General features: G+C 49.2%; 1 protein-coding gene across 3 annotated transcripts in view; it reads left to right on the forward strand.

Moving 5' to 3' along the window:
• HOGA1 (4-hydroxy-2-oxoglutarate aldolase 1) overlaps window positions 1-22,645 on the forward strand; it is a 38,254-nt gene extending 15,609 nt beyond the window's left edge. Inside the window, exons 2-7 of one of the 3 annotated variants that reach the window (XM_038744245.1) lie at window positions 4,961-5,089; window positions 10,224-10,351; window positions 13,968-14,102; window positions 14,372-14,468; window positions 16,975-17,108; window positions 21,245-22,645. In XM_038744245.1, the coding sequence (XP_038600173.1) occupies window positions 4,961-5,089; window positions 10,224-10,351; window positions 13,968-14,102; window positions 14,372-14,468; window positions 16,975-17,108; window positions 21,245-21,394 (773 nt within the window). In that variant the 3' untranslated portion in view covers window positions 21,395-22,645. The remainder of the gene's footprint in view (window positions 1-4,960; window positions 5,090-10,223; window positions 10,352-13,967; window positions 14,103-14,371; window positions 14,469-16,974; window positions 17,109-21,244) is intronic. The other 2 variants (XM_038744247.1, XM_038744246.1) reach the window with 2 other exon arrangements.
• Window positions 22,646-27,230: the final 4,585 nt, after the last annotated feature.

The raw sequence follows: 27,230 nt of genomic DNA on the forward strand, positions 1-27,230 counted from the left end.
GTGGAAAGAGAGGAAGGGAGCACAGAGGAAGTGGAAAGAGCATGCGTTTGGGAGTCAGAAGTCGTGGGTTCTAATCCCGGCTCTGCCACTTGTCAGCTGTGTGACTTTGGGCAAGTCACTTCACTGTTCCTCAGTTACCTCATCTGGAAAATTGGGATTAAGACTGCGAGCCCCACCTGGGACAATCAGATACCTTGTATCTTCTCCATTGCTTAGAATAATGCTTGGCATATAGTAAGCGCTTAACAAATATCATCATAATTGTTATTATTAGTAGGGTTCCCCTGGCCCCTGCCTGGCGGGAGTGGGCAGCTTTGGTTCCTGCCTCTGAGGAAGTTGGCGAGCAATGGGTGGAGCACCCAAGTTAGAGATAATCATACCATATTTACTCACATAATTGCCTCCCCTGCATAATCCCCTACCCCCGTTTTGAGAAGAAAAACCACATATTGGTAATTGTAAGCAGTGAAGGTCACATTGGCGTTAGAAGAGGAGAAGGGTTAGGAGGAGATAAGGCAGCCGATAGGCTCGAGCAGGGGGAAGGGAGTTTCTTCTCTAATAATGATGGTATTTGTTAAGCGCTTACTATGTGCAAAGCACTGTTCTAAGCACTGGAGAAGATACAAGGTATCAGGTTCTTTGAAAGCATCCCAGGGAGGAAGAGAAGGGAGGGCAGGTTACCATAATTCATTGAATAGCCATAGTATACTGCTCTTAAGAGAGTGTACTTACAAGTCAAACTAGTATCAGGTGTCCGCTTACCTATCTCTTCCTTCTCCCCTCCATTTTCTCCTGCTCCCTCCATTTATCTCCTCAGTTTCCAATGCAACAGCCCTTCCCCTGATTTGGAGTTGCAAAAATAATGCAACATAGTGGGGCAAATATGTTAGTAAATACAGTGATGATGATGATAATAATAATAATGCTGGTATTTTGTTAAGTGCTTACTATGTGCCAAGCACTGTTATAAACGCCGGGGGAATACAAGGTAATCAGGTTGTTCCACGTGGGGCTCACAATCTTAATCCCCATTTTCTAGATGAGGTAACTGAGGCCCAGAGAAGCTAAGTGACTGGCCCAAAGTCACACAGCTGACAAGTGTCAGTTAGAGAAGCAGCGTGCCATAGTGGAAAGAGCCCGGGCTTGGGAATCAGAGGTCGTGGGTTCTAATCCCGGCCCCGCCACTGACCAGCTGTGTGACTTCGGGCAAGTCACTTCACTTCTCTGGGCCTCAGTTCCCTCATCTGGAAAATGGGGATGAAGACTGTGAGCCCCCTGCGGGACAACCTGATCACCTTGTAACCTCCCCGGCCCTTAGAACAGTGCAAATAGTAAGCGCTTAATAAATGCCATCATCATTTCATCATCAGGTGGCGGAATTGGGATTAGAACCCACGACTTCTGACTCTCAAGCCCGGGCTCTTGCCGCTGAGCCACGCTGCTTCTCAAGATGATGATGATGATGATGATGCTATTTATTAAGCTGAATCCAAGGTTGTTCTCTTTCCTGCCCCTTCCGCACCACCCAGGCTCCTGAGGAGTCCAGGGACAAGGCTGGGGGGCAGAAACAGGAGCCAACATTCCCCTGTGGCAGGAACTTTCCATACTTCAGCACAGTCTGGGTGGTCCCTGCAGAAAGCACTTTGCAGCCAGTTTGCCCCCTCAGCTCTGGGCCTAACTGGTGCCACCATTTGACGCCATGTGTTGCCAACTTGTACTTCCCAAGCGCTTAGTACAGTGCTCTGCACACAGTAAGCGCTCAATAAATATGATTGATGATGATTTGACGCCCTCACCTGCCGAAGCTCCCTTCTCTAAGGCTGCCACCCTGCCAAGTCATCCAGACACCAAGCTTCTTCACGCACTGCCCTGCAGAATGACCCTCCTCTCAGGTCTTGGCTTCTTTAACCAGGCAGGCCGGGGGGCCCCGCAGCTGGGGGCCCTTGGGAGAGAAGAGACTGGGGGGCTGTTTGGGGGCCCCAAGGGAGGACAAAGTGACTCCCCCAGAGAAGGTGAGAGAGCAGGTGCCCTGTGACAATGGAAACTGCATTCAGGTACATCATCATCATCATCAATCTTATTTATTGAGCACTTACTATGTGCAGAGCACTGTACTAAGCGCTTGGGAAGTACAAATTGGCAACATATAGAGACAGGCCCTACCCAACTGTGGGCTCACAGTCTAAAAGAGTGGGTTCACAGTACATCCACCCTCTCCTCCCTGGGGCTCTGCCACTCCTCTTTTTTGCTGTCTCCGTCCTGCTTCTTTCTCCTTTCTGTTCTTCCCCACCCTTGCTCCTGCTGCTGGAGCCTTCTCCTTTCTCCCAGTCCTCCTTTATCCCCATCCCCTAAAACTCTGCCCAGGGCCATCTTTTCTCTGCCCCCTGCAACTCCCCGTCTGCTCAGCTGTGCCCTTGCCTTCTCCTAGCCCTCTGTCTTTGCTGACTCCTGGCTGCATGTTGGCCAGGCTCCCCCAGGAACCCAACAAAGAGCCAGCTCCAGAGTCTTGCCAAGCTGGGCCTGGATCAGTGGAAAGAGCCAGGAATGGGAGTCAGAGGTCATGGGTTCTAATCCCGGCTCCACCACTTGTCTGCTATGTGACTTTGGGCAAGTCACTTAACTTCCCTGTGTCTGTTACCTCATCTGTAAAATGGGGATTAAGACTGTGAGCCCCGTGTGGGACAACCTGATTATCTTAGAACAGTGCTTGGCACATAGTAAGTGCTATTATTATTATTATTATCATTATTATTATAAAGATATAATGAAAAAGCCCCCTTTCTCCTCTCCTCCTCCCCAACCCCCTGCCCTACCTCCTTCCCCTCCTCACAGCACCTGTATAGATGTTTGTACAGATTTATTACTCTATTTTACTTGTACATATTTACTATTCTATTTGTTTTGTTAATGATGTGCATTTAGCTTTAATTCTATTTGTTCTGACGACTTGACACCGGTCCACATGTTTTGTTTTGTTGTCTGTCTCCCCCTTCTAGACTGCGAGCCCGTTGTTGGGTAGGGACTGTCTCTATATGTTGCCAACTTGTACTTCCCAAGCGCTTAATACAATTCATTCAATTGTATTTATTGAGCGCTTACTGGGTGCAGAGCACTGTACTAAGCTCTTGGGAAGTACAAGTCGGTAACATATAGAGACGGTCCCTACCCAACAACGGGCTCACAGTCTAGAAGGGGGAGACAGAAAACAAAACAAAACATGTCCACACTTTGCTCTGCTGCCTGGACCACTTTTCAAAAACGTCATTCAGCGCACATCTCCCCACTCTTCTTCATAACTCTCTGATGGCTGTCCATCCATCTCCGACTCAGATATGACTGAACATCGGTATTAAGGCAGTCTACCAGCTCTCTGCACCTCTTTATCCTCACTCTTCTCTCCCTACACCCCAACACCCCAGCCCGCACACTGTGCTGCTCTAACAGTTCCCTACTCACTGTGCCTCATTCTTTTCTCTCCTCTTGCCGTCTACCTGTTCCTGCCCTCCCTTCTGCCTGGAGCTCTCTCCTCCTTTGATCCGGACGACCACTGCCCTCTCCATCTTCAACTTCTGAAGTCAGTGTGTTCTCCAGGAGCCCTTCCCCCATTAATTTCTAAGCTCCCTGGGTTACATCCCTTCACCTGCAACTCTAGCACTTCTGAACCACCTAAACTCACAGACTCTATGACTTCCTCCTTCTGCAATTTACTGTCTGTTTCCCCGGCTAGACAGGAGCTGGAGCCAGGGGAATCCTCCCGGTGATTGTGCCCTGAACCGATGACGGGGGCAGCCCAGAGAGACAACGATGCTAAGCCAGCCGGGGGCCGGTCTGGAGGGAGGGTGGACCACGGGCCGGTCATTTGGGGCTGTACAGCTGGCCCACATTCATTCATTCAGTTGCATTTATTGAGCGCTTACTTTGTGCAGAGCACTGTACTAAGCGCTTAGGAAGTACAGTTCGGAAACAGAGACAATCCCTACCCAACAACCGGCTCACAGTCTAGAAGGGGGAGACAGACAACAAAACAAAACAAGTAGACAGGTTATATGGCATGATCACAATAAATCCATGCTGGTTCTTCTGCACCGCTACACTGTTTTTTGTTTTCAACTTCATCTTGACAATTTTTCCCCGGTTTCCAAAAGCTATGTTACAGATAGTCTCCGACTCCAAGCTTGTGAGCAATTTCCAGCATTCCTCTTCCTCAACACTGGCACCAATTGACAGTTTCTCCACCTAGCTTTTAGCTATTTCCCCGCAATTTCTCGCTCTCCAAAAATATATTTTAAGGGGTCTGGATCATTTCGTGAAAATAAGGGAATGTGTGTTAATTAGGAATGTGTGTTAATTAAGTAGGATGAGGAGAAATGAGGACCAAAGACTTATTTCAAGCAGCCGTGATCAAACCTGCTCGTCTCCCCTTCCTTCCCGCCAATTGTCAGCTGTGTGATTTTGGGCGAGTCACTTAACTTCTCTGGGCCTCAGTTCCCTCATCTGTAAAATGGGGATTAAGACTGTGAGCCCCCTGTGGGACGACCTGATCGCTTTGTAGCCTTCCCAGCGCTTGGAACAGTGCTTTGCACATAGTAAGCGCTTAATAACTGCCATCATTATTATTATTATTCCCACCCCTCATTCATTCATTCCTATTTATTGAGCGCTTACTGTGTGCAGAACACCGTACTAAGCACTCGGAAAGTACAGCACGCCAGCAGAGACAGGCCCTACCCAACAACGGGCCCTTCTCCAAACCCCCTTTTTAGTATCAAGGGACCCACACTTTTAGACTGTGAGCCCATTGTTGGGTAAGGACTGTATATGTTGCCAACTTGTACTTCCCAAGCGCTTAGTACAGTGCTCCGCACACAGTAAGCGCTCAATAAATATGATTGATTGATTGATTGATTGATTAATGGCCTGTTGATTGGCCCTGACTGGGGCGGGGGCTCCTGTTTTCCAGGCTTTGTGGTCCAGGGTTCCAATGGGGAGTTCCCTTTCCTGACGAGCAGCGAGAGGCTGGAGGTGGTGAGCCGGGTGCGCCAGGCGATGCCCCAGGACAAGCTTCTGCTGGCAGGCTCCGGCTGCGAGTGTGAGGAGACGCGGTTTTCGGGGTGGGCTTCAAGGGGGAGGACGTGCGCTCGGGTGAGCCCCACATCTAGGCTAAAGGACAGTCCATATCCCGGCCCTCCTCTCCTGGACTCCAGTTCTGAGGCGGGGCTCTTTGGGGGGAGGTTTTCCGCGGATACTCCCAAACTGTTCTGCATCAAGCGTACAGGGAACTCACTTCCCAGGAAGAGTCAGTGTGGCCTAGCGGAAAGAGTTCAGGGCGGGAAGTCAGGCGACCCATCTGACTTCTAATAATAATATAATTATGGCATTTGTTAAGCGCTTACTACGTTCCGAGCACTGTTGTAAGCGCTGGGGTAGATCCAAGGTAATCAGGTTGTCCCACGTGGGGCTCACAGTCTTAATACCCATTTTACAGATGAGCTAACTGAGGCACAGAGAAGTGAAGTGACTTGCCCCTAATCTCAGCTTTGCCCACTGGCTCACCTTAGGCAAGCTCATTGTGGGCAGAGAATGTGTCTGTTTGTATTGTCCTCTCCCAAGTACTTAGCACAGTTCTCTGCACACAGTAAGCGCTCAGTAAATACAATTGATTGAAGTTGCTTTTTATTTTTAATGGCATTTGTTAAACGTTTACTACGCATCACCCCCTGCCTTACCTCCTTCCCCTCCCCACAGCACCTGTATATATGTATATATGTTTGTACGCATTTATTCTAGACTGTGAGCCCACTGTTGGGTAGGGACCGTCTCTATATGTTGCCAACTTGTACTTCCCAAGCGCTTAGTACAGTGCTCTGCACACAGTAAGTGCTCAATAAATACGATTGAATGAATGAATGAATAAATATACGTTTGTACGCATTTATTCTAGACCGTGAGTCCACTGTTGGGTAGGGACCGTCTCTATGTGTTGCCAACTGGTACTTCCCAAGCACTTAGTACAGTGCTCTGCACACAGTAAGTGCTCAATAAATACGAATGAATGAATGAATGAATTACTCTATTTTATTTGTACATATTTATTCTATTTACTTTATTTTGTTAATATGTTTTGTTTTGTTGTCTGTCTCCCCCTTCTAGACTGTGAGCCCGTTGTTGGGTAGGGACCATCTCTCTATGTTGCCAACTTGGACTTTCCAAGCGCTTAGTACAGTGCTCTGCACACAGTAAGCACTCAATAAATACGATTGAATGAATGTTAAACACCGTTCTAAGCTCAGGGGTAGATACAAGTTAATTAGGCTGAATGGGGCTCACAATCTAAGTAGGAGGGAGAACAAGAGAACTGAGACACAGAAAATAATAATAATAATGACAGCATTTATTAAGCACTTACTATGTGCAAAGTACTGTTCTAAGCGCTGGGGAGGTTACAAGGTGATCAGTTTGTCCCACGGGGGGCTCACAGTCTTCATTCCCATTTTACAGATGAGGGAACTGAGGCCCAGAGAAGTTAAGTAACTTGCCCAAAGTCACACAGCTGACAAGTGGTGGAGCCGGGATTTGAACCCATGACCTCTGACTCCAAAGCTCGGGCTCTTTCCACTGAGCCACGCTGCTTCTCCACTTAAGAAAAGTGAAGTGACTTACCCAAGGTCATACAGCAAGCAAAGCGGGGATTAGAGAAGCAGCGTGGCTCAGTGGAAAGATCATGGGCTTTGGAGTCAGAGGTCATGGGTTTGAATCCCGGCTCTGCCACTTGTCAGCTGTGTGACTTTGGGCAAGTCACTTCACTTCTCTGTGCCTCAGTTCCCTCATCTGTAAAATGGGGATGACGACTGTGAGCCCCACGTGGGACAACCTCATTACCTTGTATCCCCCCAGCGCTTAGAACAGTGCTTTGCACATAGTAAGTGCTTAATAAATGCCATTATTATTATTAGAACCCAGCTCCTCTGACTTCCGGGCCCATTCTCCTTCCACTAGGCCATGCTGCTTTCCCGTTACTTCACTTCTCTGATCCCTTTTCCTCGCCTGTAAAATCAATCAATCAATCAATCATATTTATTGAGCGCTTACTGTGTGCAGAGCACTGTACTAAGCACTTGGGAAGTACAAGTTGGCAACATATAGAGACAGTCCCTACCCAACAGTGGGCTCACAGTCTAAAAGGGGGGAGACAGAGAACAAAACCAAACATACTAACAAAATAAAATAAATAGAATAGATATGTACAAGTAAAATAAATAAATAGAGTAATAAATAGGTACAAACATATATACATATATACAGGTGCTGTGGGGAAGGGAAGGAGGTAAGATGGGGGGGATGGAGAGGGGGATGAGGGGGAGAGGAGGGAAGGGGCTCAGTCTGGGAAGGCCTCCTGAAGGAGGTGCGCTCTCAGTAGGGCCTTGAAGGGAGGAAGGTCATGGGTTCAAATCCCAGCTCTGCCAATTGTCAGCTGTGTGACTTTGGGCAAGTCACTTAACTTCTCTGGGCCTCAGTTACCTCATCTGGTAAAATGAAGAGGCAAAAAGAGCTCCCTCCTTCCTCCTTAGATCATTAGAGTCAAGGACTAGGTTCGATCTGATCATCTTGCATCTACCGCAGTGTTTAGCGCAGCACGTTGACACATAGCAGCGTGACTGAGTGAGAAGAGCCCGGGTTTGGGAGTCAGAGGTCGTGGGTTCTAATCCCGTCTCCGCCACTTATCAGCTGTGTGACTTTGGGCAAGTCACTTCACTTCTCTGGGCCTCAGTTACCTCGTCTGTAAAATGGGGATTAAAAGTGTGAGCCCCATGTGGGACAACCTGATGACCTTGTACCCCCCAGCACTTAGAACAGTGCTTGGCACATAGTAAGTGCTTAACAAATGCCATCATTATTGTTATTATTATTAGCAGGTGCTTAGCAGCGTGGCATAGCAAATAGACCATGGACTTGGGAGTCAGAAGGACTTGGGTTCTCATCCCTGCCCTGCCATGTGTCTGCTGTGTGACTTGGGACAGTCACTTAACTTCTCTGGGCCTCATTGACCTCATCTGTAAAATGGGGATCAAGAGTGTGAGCCCCATGAGGGACAGGGACTGTGTCCAACCTGATTAACTTGCATCTAACCCAGTGCTTAGAACAGTGCTTGGCATTCAGCGCTTAGAACAGTGCTTTGCAGATAGTAAGCACGGTCACACAGCAGATATGTGGGGAAGGCGGGATTTGAACCCATAACCTCTGACTCCCAAGCCCGCACTCTTTCCACTGAGCCACGCTGAATGAGACTGTGAGCCCACTGTTGGGTAGGGACTGTCTCTATATGTTGCCAACTTGTATCTCCCAAGCGCTTAGCACAGTGCTCTGCACACAGTAAGCGCTCAATAAATATGATTGATTGATTGATTGAATGAGGCACAATAAGGAAGGCGAGACACCGTGCCCTGCCCACAGTGATTCATCCATCCATCCACCCACCCACCCAGCGCATAGTGGGTACAGCACGGGGCTGGGAGTCGGAGGGTCACGGGTTCCAATCCCGGTTCCACCACCTGTCTGCTGTGTGACCTGTGAACTTGGGCAAGTCACTTCACTTCTCTAGGCCTCAGTTCCCTCATCTGTAAAATGGGGATTAAGACTGTGAGCCCCACGTGGGGCAACCTGATTACCTTGTATGCACCCCAGCGCTTTAGAACAGTGCTTGGCACATAGTAAGCGCTTAACAAATACCAACATTATTGTTATTATTATTATTAACAAATGCCATCGTCATCATATCATGTGAAACAAGTACCATTATTAATAGTAAATATTAGTACTATTATTAGTAGTAAATTATTGGTAAATAATTAGTATTACTAGAGAAGCAACGTGGCTCAGTGGAAAGAGCCCGGGCTTGGGAGTCAGAGGTCATGGGTTCGAATCCCGGCTCTGCCACTTGTCAGCTGTGTGACCTTGGGCGAGTCACTTCACTCCTCTGGGCCTCAGTTCCCTCATCTGTAAAATGGGGATTAAGACCGTGAGCCCCACGTGGGACAACCTTGATTACCTTGTACCCCCCCCCCCCCAGTGCTTAGAACAGTGCTTGGCACATAGTAAGCGCTTAACAAATACCAACATTATAATTATTAGTAAACCCCATAAGCAACTGAATTGTGAAGTGCCTTCTCCGCCCACCATCCCCTCCTTTTATGTTGTATAACGTGCGGGGGGCTCCTTAAGAAGGAATCTGGGGCAGAGTGTCTGTGAAGCGGCATCGCTCCCCATTATGGGGTCAGGCCCAGGTCTCCTCCCTCGGGGTCCCCGATCATTCATTCATTCATTCATTCATTCAATCGTATTTATTGAGCGCTTACTGTGTGCAGAGCACTGTACTAAGCGCTTGGGAAGTACAAGTTGGCAACATATAGAGACGGTCCCTACCCAAAAGTGGGCTCAGAGTCTATAAGGGGGAGACAGGGAACAAAACCAAACACATTAACAAAATAAAATAAATAGAATTTGTACAAGAATAAATAGAATATGTACAAGATTGTACAAGATTGTCAGATTGTCCCACAGGGGGCTCACAGTCTTAGAGAATTCATTCATTCATTCAATCGTATTTATTGAGCGCTTACTGTGTGCACAGCACTGTACTAAGCGCTTGGGAAGTACAAGTTGGCAACATCTAGAGGCGGTCCCTACCCAACAGCGGGCTCACAGTCTAGAAGGGGTGACAGGGAACAAAACCAAACATATTAACAAAATAAAATAAATAGAATAAATAGAATATTATTATTACTAATCCTAAGGGTTTTTTTCTTTTAACCATCTCAAAGTTAAATCAAGATCATCATCAATCGTATTTATTGAGCGCCTACTGTGTGCAGAGCACTGTAGTAAGTGCTTGGGAAGTACAAGTTGACAACATCTAGAGACAGTCCCTACCCAACAGTGGGCTCACAGTCTAAAAGGGGGAGACAGAGAACAAAACCAAACATACTAACCAAATAAAATAAATGGAATAGATATGTACAAGTAAAATAAATAAATAAGTAGAGTAATAAATATGTACAAACATATATACATATATACAGGTGCAGTAGGGAAGGGAAGGAGGTAAGATGGGGGGGTTGGAGAGGGGGACGAGGGGGAGAGGAAGGAAGGGGCTCAGTCTGGGAAGGCCTCCTGGAGGAGGTGAGCTATCACCGACATCCTCCTGGGAGCCACGTCTCTTTCCGCAGCCACTCAAGCCACCGTGGAGATGACGGTCAGCATGGCTCAGGAGGGGGCCGACGCGGCTCTCGTTGTGACCCCGTGCTACTATCGCGGCAGGATGACCAGCGCGGCCCTGATTCACCACTACACCAAGGTGTGTGTGCGTATGTGTGTTTGTGTGTGCATGCACACACATTTGTAGTGAGTGTGAGCACGTCTCAGGGCTCGGAGAGAAGATGAGGCACAGGCAGGGCAGACCTCCCTGCCCCACTAACACTCAGGCTCCAGACTGCGATTTTGTTGTGGGTGCGGTCTGCTTATTATTATATTGTCCTCTCCCGAGTGCTTAGTAATAATAATGATAATAGTGATGGCATTTGTTAAGCACTTACTAGGTGCACTGTTCTAAGCTCTGGGGGGGATACAAGGGGATCAAGTTGTCCCACGTGGGGCTCAAAGTCTTAATCCCCATTTTACAGATGAGGTAATGAGGCTCAGAGAAGTTAAGTGACTTACCCAAGGTCACACAGCAGACGTGTGGCGGAGTTGGGATTCGAACCCCTGACCTCTGACTCCAAAGCCCGGGCTCTTTCCGCTGAGCCACGCTGCTTCTCTAGTAGGCACACAGTAAGCGCTCAATAAATACGAATGGATGGTGAGGAGATGGCCGACGGGGTGGCCCACTCAACTTTCTGGAGCGGGTGACGTGGATGGGCTGGGGAAGTGGGAGGTGGGCAAGCAGGAATGGCTGATTGATGTACAACTGGAGGAAGAGCGGGAAGCCCTTGGCCCAACTCCACTGCCTCCTGGGCACAACCTTTCCCCCTTTTAGACTGTGAGCCCACTGTTGGGTAGGGACCGTCTCTATATGTTGCCAACTTGTACTTCCCAAGCGCTTAGTACAGTGCTCTGCACACCGTAAGCGCTCAATAAATACGATTGATGATGATGATGATGAAGTCACTTCTCTGGGCCTCAGTTCCCTCATCTGAAAAATGGGGATGAAGACTGTGAGCCCCCCGCGGGACAACCTGATCGCCTTGTAACCTCCCCAGCACTTAGAACAGTGCTTTGCACATAGTAAGCACTCAACAACCCTGGAAGGACCCGGCCATCAGTGGCAGGAGGCCTTCCCAACTCTTAAAATGCTGAGAAGGTCCCTGCCGTAGCCACAGCTGGGAAGGACACCAGTGACTGTTCATCATCATCAGTCGTATTTATTGAGCGCTTACTATGTGCAGAGCACTGTACTAAGCGCTTTGGAAGTACAAATTGGCAGCATACAGAGACAGTCCCTACCCAACAGTGGGCTCACAGTCTAAAAGGGGGAGACAGAGAACAAAACCAAACATACTAACAAAATAAAATAAATAGAATAGATATGTACAAGTAAAATAAATAAATAGAGTAATAAATATGTACAAACATATATACATATATACAGGTGCTGTGGGGAAGGGACTGTTGGCCGGAGCCCGGAGGAGCCGAGGTCCTGGGTCCTGGAATCCCACCGTTCCTCACTGGAATGTCTCTGTCTTTATCTTTTGTATTTTGGATCACCTCCGCTTACACGGGAATCAGTGTGGCCTAATGGAAAGAGCACGGGGCTGGGAATCAGAGGGTCTGGGTTCTAATCCCAGCTCTGACACGTACCTGCTGTGTGATGTCGGGCATGGCGCTTAACTACTCTGGGCCTCAGTTACCTAATCTGCCAAATGGGGATTAAATACATGATCTCCCTCTTACTTAGATTGTGAGCCCCAGGTGGAACCTAATTATCCTGTATCTACCCCAGCACTTAGTATGGTGCTTAGCACATAGTGCTTAAGAAATACTATTGAAGCAGTGTGGCTCAGTGGAAAGAGCACGGGCTTTGGAGTCAGAGGTCATGGGTTCGAATCCCAACTCCGCCACGTGTCTGCTGTGTGACCTTGAGCAAGTCACTTAACTTCTCTGAGCCTGTTACCTCATCTGTAAAATGGGGATTAAGACTGTGAGCCCCAACGTGGGACAACTTGATCACCCTGTATCCCCCCCAGCGCTTAGAACAGTGCTCTGCACATAGTAAGTGCTTAATAAATGCCATTATTATTATTATAGTACAAATACTAGTACAGAGAAGTAGCGTGGCTCAGTGGTAAGAGCCCAGGCTTTGGAGTCAGAGGTCATGGGCTCAAACCCTGGCTCCACCAGTTGTCAGCTGTGTGACTTTGGGCAAGTCACTTCACTTCTCTGGGCCTCAGTTCCCTCATCTGTAAAATGGGGATTAAGACTGTGAGCCCCCCGTGGGACAACCTGATCACCTTGTAACCTCCCCAGCGCTTAGAACAGTGCTTTGCACATAGTAAGCGCTCAATAAATGCCATTATTTATTTATTACTAATAGGAATAATAATTTCAGCTCTGCAACTTGCCTGCGGTGTGATCTTGAACAAGTCACTTACCTTTTCTGGGCCTGTTTCCTCATCTGTAAAATGGCAATTCAGTGCCCTTTTCTTAATAGGATTTCTTTCGATCATAATTATTGAATGATTACTGTGTGCAGAGAACTGTACTAAGCTCTTGGGAGAATACAATACAACAATAAACAGACACAGTCCCTGCCCACAACTTTATTAAGCACTTACTATGCGCCTGGCACTGTACAAGCTAATCAGGTTGGACCCAGTTCCTGTCCCACATGATGCTTACACTCTGAATCTCCATTTTACAGATGAAGTAACTGAGGCACAGAGCTGTGACTTGCCCAGGATCACACAGCAGACAAGTGTCAGAGCCAGGATTAGAATCTAGTTTCTTCTGTCTTCCAGGCCCCTGCTCTACCCACTGAGCCATGTTGTACTTCCTCCTACTTAGACTTGTGAGCCCCATGAGGGGACAAGGACTGTATCCAACCCGATTAACTTGTATCTACCCCAGTGCTTAGAACAGTGCTTGAAACTTAGAAAGCACTTAACAAATACCACAATTATTATTATTATGTCTGTTGCCAGCCCCTTGACCCAACTCTCTCCTCCTGTTTTGGATGGTGTGATCCCCTTGGGGGAAAAGAATGTGTCTATACTTCATCCGTGTATTTTTTAGTACTGTCTTGCATCATCATCATCAATCGTATTTATTGGGCACTTACTATGTGCAGAGCACTGTACTAAGCGCTTGGGAAGTACAAATTGGCAACATATAGAGACAGTGCCTACCCAACAGTGGGCTCACAGTCTAAAAGGGGGAGACAGAGAACAAAACCAAACATACTAACAAAATAAAATAAATAGAATAGATATGTACAAGTAAAATAAATAAATAAATAGAGTAATAAATATGTACAAACATATATACAGGTATATACATATATACCCTTCCCTCTTGCACACAGTGAGTGCTTGATAAATACTACTGCTACTACGATTACTACTACCAGCACCACCAAAACAACTTTAGAGATGCCATATGGCCTAGTGGAAAGAGCAGAGGCCTAGGAATCAGAACACCTGCGTTCTAGTCTTGGGTCTGCTTCTTGCCTGCTGGGTGACCTTGGGCAAGTAACTTCCCTGGGCCTCAGTTTCCTCATTCGTAAAATGAGGATGAAATGCCTGTTGTCCCATCCCCTTAGAGTGGGAGACCTATGTGAGGCAGGCCCTGTGTCTGATCTGTCTATCTTGTATCTAGCCCGTGCTCAGCACAGTGGTTGGCATGTAGTCAGCGCAACGAATACCACGATTATTATTTTTATTGCTATTACGGGTTACAGCTTTCCTCTCTGTGTCCCTCAGGTGGCCGACCTGTCTCCAGTCCCCGTGGTGCTGTACAGCGTCCCCTCCAATACGGGGCTGGATCTGCCTGTCGAGGCCGTGGCCACCCTGTCCCAGCACCCCAACATCGTGGGGCTGAAGGACAGCGGAGGGGATGTGAGTTACGGTCAGCCCCCCGAGCCCATAGCAGCCCCGGGTGTCCCACTGGCCTCAGCCCCGAGAGACCAGAATCCGGAAAGACCCTGGTTCTGGGGCTTCCTCCAGACACCTGCCTGGGGCTCGCTTGGGCTTCCCTCTCAGGACCCGGGCTATGGGGCCTCCCCAGCCCCACGGCCAGATGTCCTCCCGGCCCGGTCCCTGCCGTGTGGGTGGATCACAGCCCGGCCCAGAGGATCCCGCCGCAACCTCTGTATTTGGGTTTTCAGGTGACCCGGATTGCCTTGATCATCCACAAAACCAAGAAACAGGATTTCCAGGTGCTGTCGGGATCGGCGGGCTTCCTGCTGGCTGGCTATGCCGTAGGTGGGGCAACCATTCCCGCCAGGAACCACTTGTTCCAGGGCTGCCACAAGGCCCTGGGAGGCACTGGGGGTGGAGGAGGAAGCAGGGAAAGGATGGGGATGTGAGGACAGGAAGACCTCTCCCAGCCCCAGCCCACCCTCACATCTCCAGCTCATGCTTATAAAATAATGATGGCATTTGTTAAGTGCTCACTATGTGCGAAGCACTGTTCTCCCTCAGTCCATCATTCACTCAGTCGTATTTAGTGAGCGCTTACTGTGTACAGAGCACTGTACAAAGCACTCGGGAGAGTACAGAACAACAATAAATAGTCACATTTATTGTGACTATGTGCAGCCCATCTGCACATCCCCCAGCCCATCCTCACATCTCCCAGTCCATCCTCGCGGTCCAGGTTTAGGTGACAGATTTTGTTGTTCTAATCTCACCTTGTAAATTTCCCCCTCCCCAAGCACCTAGGCTCCTGCCCTGCTGACCACCCTCCTGGCCTCAATCCCAAGGTATCAGGTGGGGGCCACAGAGCTGAAAACAAAGGCCCTGCCCACTATGCCCGGGGCAGCCCTGATCCAGGCCTTCCTATCTATGTCCATCCTCTCTACTCTGTCCAACTTCTCTGCTGTAACTCCCTCTACAAACCCACCTTTTCCGTTAGAGAGTTTTGCTTCCTTCAGCCCTTGCTGCCCGTTTCTCCTTTCCCCCACTCACTGGCCAAGTCGGATTCAGGTTCCCTCAACAGATCCTGTACCGGCTGGCTCCTGCTACAGTTCCGGCCTCTCCAGTTGGAGAGGCCAGGTTTTCCATCCTTAGCTCTTAAGAATAAGAATGGGAGAGGATCCGGCCTTTTCCCCACTGGCTCCCTCCCTGTTCACGCTCTCACATCGGCTTTAGGGTCCGGTTTTCCCTCCATGTCTTATTCTTTGAGCTGACCAAACCAATGTTTCTCCCCTGGGGGCCAGCGATTCTGGGGAGCTCAGATAATAAGACTTCTGCTTCTCACTGGTCAGTGACTCCTCCCCCAGCTACTGTGACACATACTGCTGGGGGCAGCAATCAATCAATCAATCATTAATAATAATAATAATAATAATAATGATGGCATTTGTTAAGCGCTTACTATGTGCCAAGCACTGTTCTAAGCACTGGGGGAGATGCAAGCTAATCAGGTTGTCCCATATGGGGCTCACAGTCTTAATCCCCATATTACAAGTGAGGGAACAGGCACAGAGAAGTGAGGTGACTTGCCCAAAGTCACACAGCTGACAGAGCCCGTTGTAGGGTAGGGACCGTCTCTCTATGTTGCCGACTTGTACTTCCCGAGCGCTTGGTACAGTGCTCTGCACACAGTAAGCACTCAATAAATACGATTTAATGAATGAATGAATGAAAGTGGCAGAGCCGGGATTAGAGCCCACGACTCTGACTCCCAAGCCTGGGCTCTTACCACTAAGCCTCGCTGCTTCTCTGTAAGTATTTATTGAGTGATTACTATGTGCAGAGCACTGTTCTAAGCGCTTGGGAGAGTTAGCAGACAACAGCAGTGCAGTCGTTGATCCATTCGAAGGCCTAGGCTGTGGGGTTCCCCCAGCCCCGAGGGGAAGGAAGGAGCAAGAGGAATCACCTTCGTGTTTCCACAAGTCACTCTTACAGTTTCAGTTGCTCCCCTCTGACCCGGGGCCCTTTGACCTGCTCTACTTCTCATGTCTTGCCTTATGCCGTCGAACCAGCGTGGCTCAGTGGAAAGAGCTCGGGCTTTGGAGTCAGAGGTCATGGGTTCAAATCCTGACTCCGCCAATTGTCAGCTGGGTGACTTTGGGCAAGTCCCTTAACTTCTCTGGGCCTCAGTTCCCTCATCTGGACAGTGGGGATGAAGACTGTGAGCCCCCTGTGGGACAACTTGATCACCTTATAACCTCCCCAATGCTTAGAACAGTGCTTTGCACATAGTAAGCGCTTAATAAATGCCATTATTATTATTTGCGACTTACAGCGACTCCATGGGTCGCTCATCTCTCCCAGAACGCCCCACCTCCACCCGCCATCATTCTGGCAGTGTCTCTTCCATAGAGCTTTCTTGGGAAAAATATGGACGTCGTTCACCACTGCCTTCTTCCGTGCAGTAAACTTGAGTCTCCATCTTTCACTCTCTCCCACGCCACTGCTGCCCAGCACAGATGAGTTTTGACTTGTAGCAGATTGCCTTCCACTGCCCAAGCTAGGAATGGAACGGGTATGCCTCCGCTTGACTCTCCCATAGCCGAGACCGGTAGAGTAATAGAAACCCTCCAGGTGCCATCCTGCGAGGGGCACGTCTCACTTAGCGCTCTGAATTTAACTTTCCACCTGGCCCAGTGTGTCTGCTCTCTGGAAATCTGTTTTAACGAGTTGGAGAGGGAAAGGGAGAAAACTTCTGTAAGGTCGGCATGGGGCGAGGGGGAACCCAGCTCGGGGGGAGAGGGGCAAAGTGTCACGGCTTCGACTGAGACTGTTTCTTCTGGTCCGGTGGCAGGAGCTGTGGGAGGCATCTGTGCCCTGGCCAATGCCTTGGGGGCCCAGGTGTGCCAGCTGGAGCGGCTCTGCCTGACGGAGCAGTGGGAGGCCGCCCGGGAGCTGCAGTACCGCCTCATCGAGCCCAACACGGCGGTGAGCGTCCGGCGAGCCCCCCGCAAATCTGGGCTTCTGGGCCCCGGCCGCCCACGGGTGGAGAAGGAGCTTTGGTTCTGGGAATTTCAGAAGCAGTGGTAGCTCCGGTTTCAAGCCGCTCACTGGTGGGGAAATTCCAACCAGGACCAGCTCCGGGCTGGCCTGAGCTGTGGAAACCATCCTGAAGCTAGGCGGGAAGGCTTGTGTTGAGGTGGAACAAGGGGTTGGATCTCCCAGAGATTAATTATTATAATTAATAATGATGGCATTTAAGTGCTAAGTGTCAAGCTCTGTTTTAAGTGCTGAGGTAGATACAAGCTAATAATAATAATAATAGTGGCATTTGTTAAGTGCTTACTATGTGCAAAGCACTGTTCTAAGTGCTGGGGAGGATACAGGGTGATCAGGTTGTCCCACGTGAGGCTCACAGTCTTTAATTCCGATTTTACAGATGAGGTAACTGAGGCACAGAGAATAATAATAATAATAATGGCATTTGTTAAGTGCTTACTATGTGCAAAGCACTGTTCTAAATGCTGGGGAGGATACAGGGTGATCGCGTTGTCCCACGTGTGGCTCACAGTCTTTAATTTCCATTTTACAGACGAGGTAACTGAGGCACAGAGAAGTCAAGTCACACAGCTGACAATTGACAGGGCCGGCATTTGAACCCATGACCTCTGACCCCCAAGCCCGTGCTCTTTCCACTGAGCCACGGTGCTGATCAGATTGGACACAGCCCCTGTCCTACATGGGCCTCCCAGTCTCAATCCCCATTTTACAGATGAGGTTACTGAGGCACAGAGAAATTCAGTGATTTGCCCAAGGTCACTCAGCAGACAAGAGGCGGAGCCGGGATTAGAACCCAGGTCCTTCTGACTCCCGGGCTCGTGCTCTATCCACTAGGCCATGCTGAGCCATTCTTGTCCAGCGTACAGAATTGGACCAACTGGCAAGAGCAGAAGGGGATGAGCTAGGGTTTGGGGACTTTGGGGCCCCCAGGGCAAGGCAGAAGGGGGAGAGTTTTTAGATGCCACCGCCTCCCCATCCCTCCCCATTCCTAGGAGGTCTCGGATCCAAGCCCATTCCCACAGGGGCTGCCTTCGGGATTAGAGTTTGCCTGAGTTTTGGGGGTTGGGTGGGTGAGTGGGTCCCAGATTTTCCTTCTGGATCCAGTGCAGGGAAGCCCCACAGCCCCGGATTTAGGGGAGGTGAGTGGCCCTCCCCAACCGGAGGAGAGGGGTTCCAGGATGGGGTTTCAGGGGCAGGAGGAGCTATAAATAGGCTCTAACAATTGCAGAGATGCTGCTTAGGGTAGCTGAGCCAGACCTCTAAGGCACAGGCCGTCCTGCCTGCCCACCTGCCTGACATTCCTGCCCGCCTGCTGGACATTCCCGAGGGCGGGGCTGGATGCGGAAGCTCCCAGTTTTCCCTTCCCCAAGCCCTGCAGGAGGTCTCCGAAGCAGCCTGCGGCCTAGTTAGGAACCTCATTTAGGGGCTGTCAGCGGGGAGAGGGACAAGGAATTGGGTTCCCAGGAAGGAGAGGAGCGCTCGGTTTTCCAGTCCTGGGCACTACTATCATCCCATCGCCCGCTTCACCTTCCCCCACCCCCACTCCCATACCAGCCCTAGACACTCACTCATGAATGCCCGAGCCATTCAGTCTGGAGCCCCAGCTGTGGCCTCAGCCCCCTTAAATGCGGTTTGATCTCAGCACTTCACCCCGTCCCACCTGTCGGCAATGCCCACCCCCTCCTTTCTCAGCCTTGCCAATCTCCTGCCCCCGTGCCCCCACTATAATTAGCAATTTCCACATACCTCATCCCCCAAGCATCTGGGACTACATGATTCCTGTGTCCTCCAGGGCCTGGACCAGAGGTTGGCCCCGCTGGTCAATGAACTACTTGGCATCGGCCCTATAGCCACCCCTCTCCTCTGACTGCCCAGGGATGAGAGGGCAAAATTTATCTATGGGGGATGACGATGGGGAGGGACTCCCCCTCCCCGCTTGCTGTAGCTCATTGCCCTCCTGTGGTGGACACTCAGAGCCCAGAGATAGAAGTAGCCACATTTGGACAAACCTTTATTTGCCTCTCGAGAGATTCTGCCGCTACCAGGGACGTAGCATGAAGGACAAGGGTGCAGACCAAGAACTAGGAGTAAATAGGTGGAGGAATGAGGTTGAAGCCAACGGGGAACTATTGAATTGGTTGCAGAGTTAATGCGACCACCTCCCCGATTCAATCACTGGTATTTTTTGAATGCCCACTGTGGGCAGAGCACTGTACTAAGTGCCTGGGAGAGCACACTTGAGGTGGGAGATGTGATCTTTGTCCACAGGAAGCTTCCACACACTTTGGTTTTTTCCCACTGTTGCTCCCCAAGACTCCCCCTCAGCTGGCAAAGACCACCGACGGGATTAGTACTAGAACAGAAGAACACCCCTGCATATAGCCAGACCCCTGCTCTCTCCATCTTTAAAGCCTTATTGAGGTCCCATCTCCTCCAAGAGGCCTTCTCCAATTAAAAGCCCTCTTTTTACCTGGCTCCCTCTCCTTTCTGTGTAGATATGCGACCTCTGGGCATTTGATATTTGCCCCACAGCACTTAGGCACATATCTATAAACTATATATTATAAGTTATTTGTTTATAGCAATGTCAGTCTTCCCCTCTAAACTGTAAGCTTGTTGTGGGCAGGGAACGTTTCTACCAACTCTGCTGCCTTGTACTCTCCCAAACACTTGGGAGAAGCAGCATGGCGTAGCATTCATTCATTCAGTCGTATTTATTGAGCACTTACTGTGTGCAGAGCATTGTACTAAGCGCTTGGGAAGTACAAGTTGGCAACATATTGAGTAGCAGATAGAGTACAAGCCTGGGAGTTGGAAGTTCAAGGCTTCTAATCCCAGCTCTGCCACTTCTCTGCTGGGTGACCTTGGGCGAGTCACTTCACTTCACTGTGCCTCAGTTACCTTACCTGCAAAATGGGGATTAAGACTGTGAGCCCCACGTGGAACAGGGACCGTATCCAACCCTATTTGCTTGTATCCACCCCAGCGCTTAGTACAGTGCTTGGCACATAGTAAGCGCATAACAAATACCACAATAATAGTAATAATAATGATGATGGTATTTGTTACACGCTTACTATGCTGCAAAGCACTGTTCTAAGTGCTGGGGGATTACAAGGTGATCAGGTTGTCCCACGTGGGGCTCACAATCTTAATCCCCATTTTACAGATGAGGTAGCTGAAGCACAGACAAGTGAAGTGACTTGCCCAAAGTCACACAGCTGACAAGTGGCAGAGCTGGGATTAGAACCCATGACCTCTGACTCCCAAGCCCGGACTCTTTCATTCATTGAATTTATTTAAATGCCATTATTATTATTATTATTCATTCAATCATATTTATTGAGCACTTACTGTGTGCAGAGCACTGGACTAAGCGCTTGGGAAGTCCAAGTTGGCAACATATAGAGACGGTCCCTACCCAACAGTGGGCTCACAGTCTAGAAGGGGGAGACAGAGAACAAAACAAAACATATTAACAAAATAAAATAAATAGAATAAATATGTACAAGTAAAATAAATAGAGTAATAAATACATGCAAACATATATACAGGTGCTGTGGGGAAGGGAAGGAGGTAAGGCGGGGGAGATGGAGAGGGTGAGGAGGGGGAGAGGAAGGAGAGGGCTCAGTCTGGGAAGGCCTCCTGGAGGAGGTGAGCTCTCAGTAGGACTCTTTCCACTGAGCTATTGTTATCACATAGTACAGTACTCTGCACACAGTAAGCGTGTAATAAATACCATTGATGCTGATCACAGCTGCTTCTCCAGCTCCCATTGAAGGATTGAACTCTAGTTGTCCAAGTGAAAGAAGATGTGATCCTTTTAATTTGTTCCTGTTTTGCCCCAGACCTCCAAACACCACATCCTGACTCTGTCTCCTCGCCCCCTGGGGCTGCCAGATCTACCATGCCGTCCTGCACCAAGTCAGTTTTTCAGGGAAAGGGAGCTAGACCAGGACTGGAAGGGTGTCCAGCCTGGGCTCTGTGCAGATTTGGGGGAGAAGGGGCCCAGGTGGGGTCCCCTCAGGGAGCCAGGAATGGTCTCTGATGATTCTACCCCGCAGGTGACCCGGCGCTTTGGGATCCCAGGGCTGAAGAAGGCCATGGACTGGTTCGGCCTGTACGGTGGCCCCTGCCGGGCCCCGCTGGCCCCGCTGAGCCCCGTTGAGGAGGACCAGCTGCGTCGAGACTTCAGTAGCCATGGCTGGCTGTGAGGGGCCGGCGGAGAGGGAGTCGGGCCAGGCCGGGAGGTCCGCCTCTGCTTTCTGCCCCTCCGAGGGCCTGGGTCGGGGCTCTGGGGTGACACAGTCCTCGAACCTTCTCTAGCCACTTCCTTTCCTTCCATGGTACCCCAGGCTCTGCGGCACCTGCAGGGGCAAAACAGCTCAGATTTTCCCCTTGCGGTGAGGATTCTGGTTTGGGCCCTGTCCTTCTCTGTTCCTCTTAAGGCTCCTTTGGGGAGGGAGCCAGGGGTCCCAATGCCAGGGCCCAGCCCCCTTTTCGATGCATCCCCGGACCACCTCTGAGGGGTGAGGAAGGAATGGACCGGAGTTCCCCGATCCACCCTCTCCAAAAGGCAGGCTCCAGACCCAGTGAAAGTGCAGTGCACTCAGCCTCTTCCCCGGCCTCTCACCGGCCCTTTCGGCTGCCGTAGCTTCCACTGCTGCAGGAACAGGGTAGCTCCAGTGGCTACAGTAGCTGGGGGCTGTGGTGAGCGGTCGGGAACCAGGACGCACTGGATTTAGGTTGCTGTCCCCAAACGACCCCAGTCCGGCCGTCTCCCCCACATCCACCATTTAGTGCCTTTCTCAGGGCTTATCGCTAAACCCTGGACCCGGAGGCCACCCCTCTTCGGGCACTGCTTCTACAGTCTAATTTTAGACTGTGAGCCCACTGTTGGGTAGGGACTGTCTCTATATGTTGCCAATTTGTGCTTCCTAAGCGCTTAGTACAGTGCTCTGCACATAGTAAGCGCTCAATAAATACGATTGATGATGATGGCGCAATGGAGCAAGGATAGACACCCCTTTTTGAGCCCCTCCCTCCGCTCGGTCCAGGACGGCCATCCAACCTCCTCACCTCTAGTTATTACTCCTTTCTCCTCAGCATCCTGTCGATCAGGGTCTGTCGGACCCTGGAGTCTCCGTGGAGACCCTTCTCCAGGGAAGACCTCCTCTCCTGGGGTCTCCCTGCCATTCCCAGGCTCATTCCCATTACTCTCTTGGGTGCCAACTGGAGGAAAATGATTCCCTCATGCCACCTGCTGGACCGACGATCCGCTTGGGACCCCAAGAACCAGCCCACGTCCTGGAATCTACTTTGCTGAAGGGAGGATTGATCCCTAGTTTAGCCTGGCCTGGCCCTGCCTCATTACCTGGTCAAAGAATCTTTGCTCACTGCCCTTCTGCTTTCTGTCTGCAAAGTCATCCCAGTGGAACGACAATAAAGCTTATATTATCATCAAGCGCCTTAGAGTCGTTTCCAATTCGTAGCGACTCCGGATATCTTTTCTCCAGAACGTCCCATCTTCTGCCATAATCCGTAACCTTTCTCACGGTTCTCCCGTTATCACTGTTATGGTCTCTATCCATCTAGCTGCTCGTCTGTCTCTTCCACATTTTCCCTGGACATTTCCTAGGATTAGAATCTTCTCCAGAGAATCAGTCCTCCTGATTATGTGTCCAAAATATGCTAATCTAAGTCGAGTCATTCAGCCTTCCAAAGACCACTCTGGCTTAATCTGCTCCAAAATCCATTTGTTTGTTTTTTGGGCAATCCATGGTATTCGTAAAAGCCTTCTCTAACACCACATTTCAAAAGAATCAATGCTTTTTCTATCCCGTTTTTTCACTGTCTAGCTTTCGGATCCACACATTGTCACTGGAAATGCCATAGAATTGACAATTTGACAATAAGTAGAACCACTAAATATAGGTCTTTATCCGGGACTGTGTCCAATTTTTTTTAAAATGGTATTTGTTAAGCGCTTACTATGTGCCAGGTACTGTACTTAAGCACTGGGGTGATTACAAGGAAATCGGGTTGGACACAGTCCCTGTCCCACATGGGGCTCACAGTCTTAATCCCCATTATACAGATGAGGCCCAGAGAGGTGAACTGACTTGCCCAAGGTCACCCAGTAGACAACTGGTGGAGCCAGGATAAGAACCCAGTTCCTTCTGATTCCCAGGCCCATGCTCTATTTACTAGGCCACACTGCTTCTCCTGCACTAATTCCCATCTGCACATTCTTTCCCAGGCTTAGTACAGTGCTCCACACACAAGTGCTTAATAAATATGATTGAGTGGACATGTTCTACATACAATAAATACTATTACTGCTACTTGTACTTTTCTTCAGGAATGACTGGCAGCTGTCTCTCTCTCTCTCACACACACGCACCCAAAAAAAGTCTGGGCTTGGGAATCAGAGGTCGTGGGTTCTAATCCCGGATCTGCCATGTCAATCAATCAATCAATTGTATTTATTGAGTGCTTACTGTGTGCAGAGCACTGTACTAAGCGCTTGGGAAGTACAAGTTGGCAACATATAGAGACAGTCCCTACTCAACAGTGGGCTCACAGTCTAAAAGACTGTCAGCTGCCACTTGTCATCATCATCATCATCATCATCAATCGTATTTATTGAGCGCTTACTATGTGCAGAGCACTGTACTAAGTGCTTGGGAAGTACAAACTGGCAACATATAGAGACAGTCCCTACCCAACAGTGGGCTCACAGTCTAAAAGGGGGGAGACGGAGAACAAAACCAAACATACTAACAAAATAAAATAAATAGAATAGATATGTACAAGCAAAATAAATAAATAAATAAATAGAGTAATAAATATGTACAAACATATATACATACATATGGGCAAGTCACTTAACTTCTCTGGGCCTCAGTTCCCTCATCCGTAAAATGGGGAGTAGGACTGTGAGCCCCACGTGGGACAACCTGATTACCTTGTATCTACCCCAGTGCTTAGAACGGTGCTTCGCACGTAGTAAGCGCTTAACAAATACCATCATTATTACATAAAAAAAACCCCAAAACAGTCTCCTTCTGGCCCTCAGGCCCCTTTCCTGGACTTTGACTTTTCCCCCCCAAGAGCCCCTGGCCCAGGCTGCTTGCCTATCTCAGCGGGCCGGGCCGAGCCTTTCCCAGTGAGGACTGGAGGCCTTGAAAGAGCCAGAGAGTGACCCCAGAGACCCTTCAGCCATAGCAGTCCAAGCCCAGAGAGGGAGAGGCATCAGACAAGCCTGAGATTCCTACACCACTGAGGCTCAGGGCTGAAAATCCACGCCACCTATCACCATGGCAGTGTCATCCTGAGGCAGTGAGCTGGGGCAAAAGGGTTCAGCCAATAAATCAAAAATATCTAGGAAGCGCTTACTGTGTGCAGAGCACTTGGGCAAATACAGCAGAATTGATAGCCACGTTCAGGGGAAGCAGTATAGTATAGTGGATACAGCATGAGCCTGGGAGTACTTTCTTCACCTTCAAAACCCCTCTGAAACCTCATCTCCTCCAGAAGGCTTTCCCTGATTAATCTCCCATCTCCCTACCCTATTCCTCCCCCAGCTGCCATTTCAGTCCTTCCAAATCACCTAAGCATTTGGTACTCACACGCCCTGTAGTCCTTATCTTTACACTCCATTACTTTCTCCTATCTGTAACTTTTTTCGGTATCTAAACAGGGATCTGATCTACAAATTCTAATGCACTCTCTCCCAAGCACAAGGACAATGCTCTTCCCATAGTAGACACTCCTCAGAAGGCCTTTCCAGACTGAGCCCCCTCCTTCCTCTCCCCCTCCTCCCCCTCCCTTACCTCCTTCCCCTCCCCACAGCACCTGTATATATGTATATATGTTTGTATGTATTTACTACTCTTTATTTTACTTGTGCATATTTATTCTATTTATTTTATTTTGTTAATATGTTTTGTTGTCTGTCTCCCCCTTCTAGACTGTGAGCCCGCTGTTGGGTAGGGACCGTCTCTATATGTTGCCAACTTGTACTTCTCAAGCCCTTAGTACAGTGCTCTGCACACAGTAGGCACTCAATAAATACGATTGAATGAATGGGTTCTAATCCTGCCTCTACCACTTGTCTGTTGCGTGGCCTTGGGCAAGTCACTTCACTTCTCTGGACCTCAGGTACCTCATCTGTAAAATGGGGATTGAGACCGTGAGCCCACGTGGGATAGGGAAGAAGCAGCTTGGACTAGCAGAAAGAGCCTGGGCTTGGCAGTCAGAGGTCATGGGTTCTAATCCCGGCTCCGCCACTTAGCAGCTGTGTGACTTTGGGCAAGTCACTTAACTTCTCTGGGCCTCAGTTCCCTCATCTGTAAAATGGGATTAAGACTGTGAGCCCCACGAGGGACAACCTGGTTATCTTGCTTCTACCAAAGCACTTAGAACAGTGCTTGGCACATAGTAGGTGCTTAACAGATACCATCATTATTATTATTATAGGGTCTGTGTCCAACTTGATTTGCTTGTATCCACCTCAGTGCTTAGTACAGTGCCTGACAATAGTGCTTAACAAATACCAAAATTATTATTAATAATAATAATGGCATTTGTTAAGTACTTCCTATGTGCAAAGCACCGTTCTAAGCACCGGGGAGGTTACAAGGTGATCGGGTTGTCCCACGTGGGGCTCACAGTCTTAATCCCCATTTTCCAGATGAGGTCACTGAGGCACAGAGAAGCTAAGTGACTTGCCCAAGGTCACACAGCTGACAATTGGCGGAGCTGGGATTTGAACTCATGACCTCTGACTCCAAAGCCCGTGCTCCTTCCATTGAGCCACGCTGCTTCTCAGTATTCAACAGGATTGAATAATTAAGGGAATATAACACTAGAACGTCACACTGTATTTAATGGTGCTCAGGGCTCCTCAACAAGACATCCCAGAATAACATAGATAAATAATGATGGTATCTGTTAAGCGCTTACTATGTGCAAAGCAGCGTGGCTCAGTGGAAAGAGCACAGGCTTTAGAGTCAGAGGGCATGGGTTCAAATCTGGCTCCACCTATTGTCAGCTGTGTGACTTTGGGCAAGTCACTTAACTTCCCTGTACCTCAGTTACCTCATCTGTAAAATGGGGATTAAAGACTGGGAGCCCCCTGTGGGACAACCTGATCACCTTGTAACCTCCCCAGCGCTTAGAACAGTGCTGTGCACATAGTAAGCGCTTAAGAGAAGTAGCGTGGCTCAGTGGAAAGAGCCTGGGTTTTGGAGTCAGAGGTCATGGGTTCAAATCCTGGCTCCACCAATTGTCAGCTGTGTGACTTTGGGCAAGTCTTTTAGACTGTGAGCCCACTGTTGGGTAGGGACTGTCTCTATATGTTGCCAACTTGTACTTCCCAAGCGCTTAGTTCAGTGCTCTGCACACAGTAAGCGCTCAATAAATACGATTGATGATGAAGTCACTTCACTTCTCGGGGCCTCAGTTCCCTCATCTGTAAAATGGGGTTGAAGACTGTGAGCCCCACGTGGAACAACCTGATCACCTTGTATCCCCCCAGAGCTTAGAACAGTGCTTTGCACATAGTAAGTGCTTAACAAATACCATTAAAAAAAATAAATAAATGCCATCATTATTTTTATTATTATTATTAAGTGCTGGGGACGACACAAAATGATCAGGTTGTCCCCACGTGGGGCTCACAGTCTTCATCCCCATTTTCCAGATGAGATAACTGAGGCCCAGAGAAGTGAAGTGACTTGCCCAAAGTCACACAGCTGACGAGTGGCGGAGCTGGGATTTGAACCCATGACCTCCGATTCCTAAGCCCGTGCCCTTTCCATTGAGCCACGCTGCAGGCATATGTTTGCCTAACACTAACCAGCTCTCCCATGCACTTCAAGCAAGCATGAGAAATTGAGTGGTCTAGTGAAAAAAGCTCAGGCCTGGCAATCTGAGTAGCCTGCTGGGTGACCCTGGGCAAGTCACTTACCTTCTCTGGGTCTCAGTTTTCTTTGAATCCCGGCTCCACCACATGTCTGCTGTGTGACCTTGGGCAAGTCACTTAAC

The sequence above is a fragment of the Tachyglossus aculeatus genome, chromosome 3 (genome assembly GCF_015852505.1).
Source record: "Tachyglossus aculeatus isolate mTacAcu1 chromosome 3, mTacAcu1.pri, whole genome shotgun sequence".
NCBI lineage: Eukaryota > Metazoa > Chordata > Mammalia > Monotremata > Tachyglossidae > Tachyglossus > Tachyglossus aculeatus.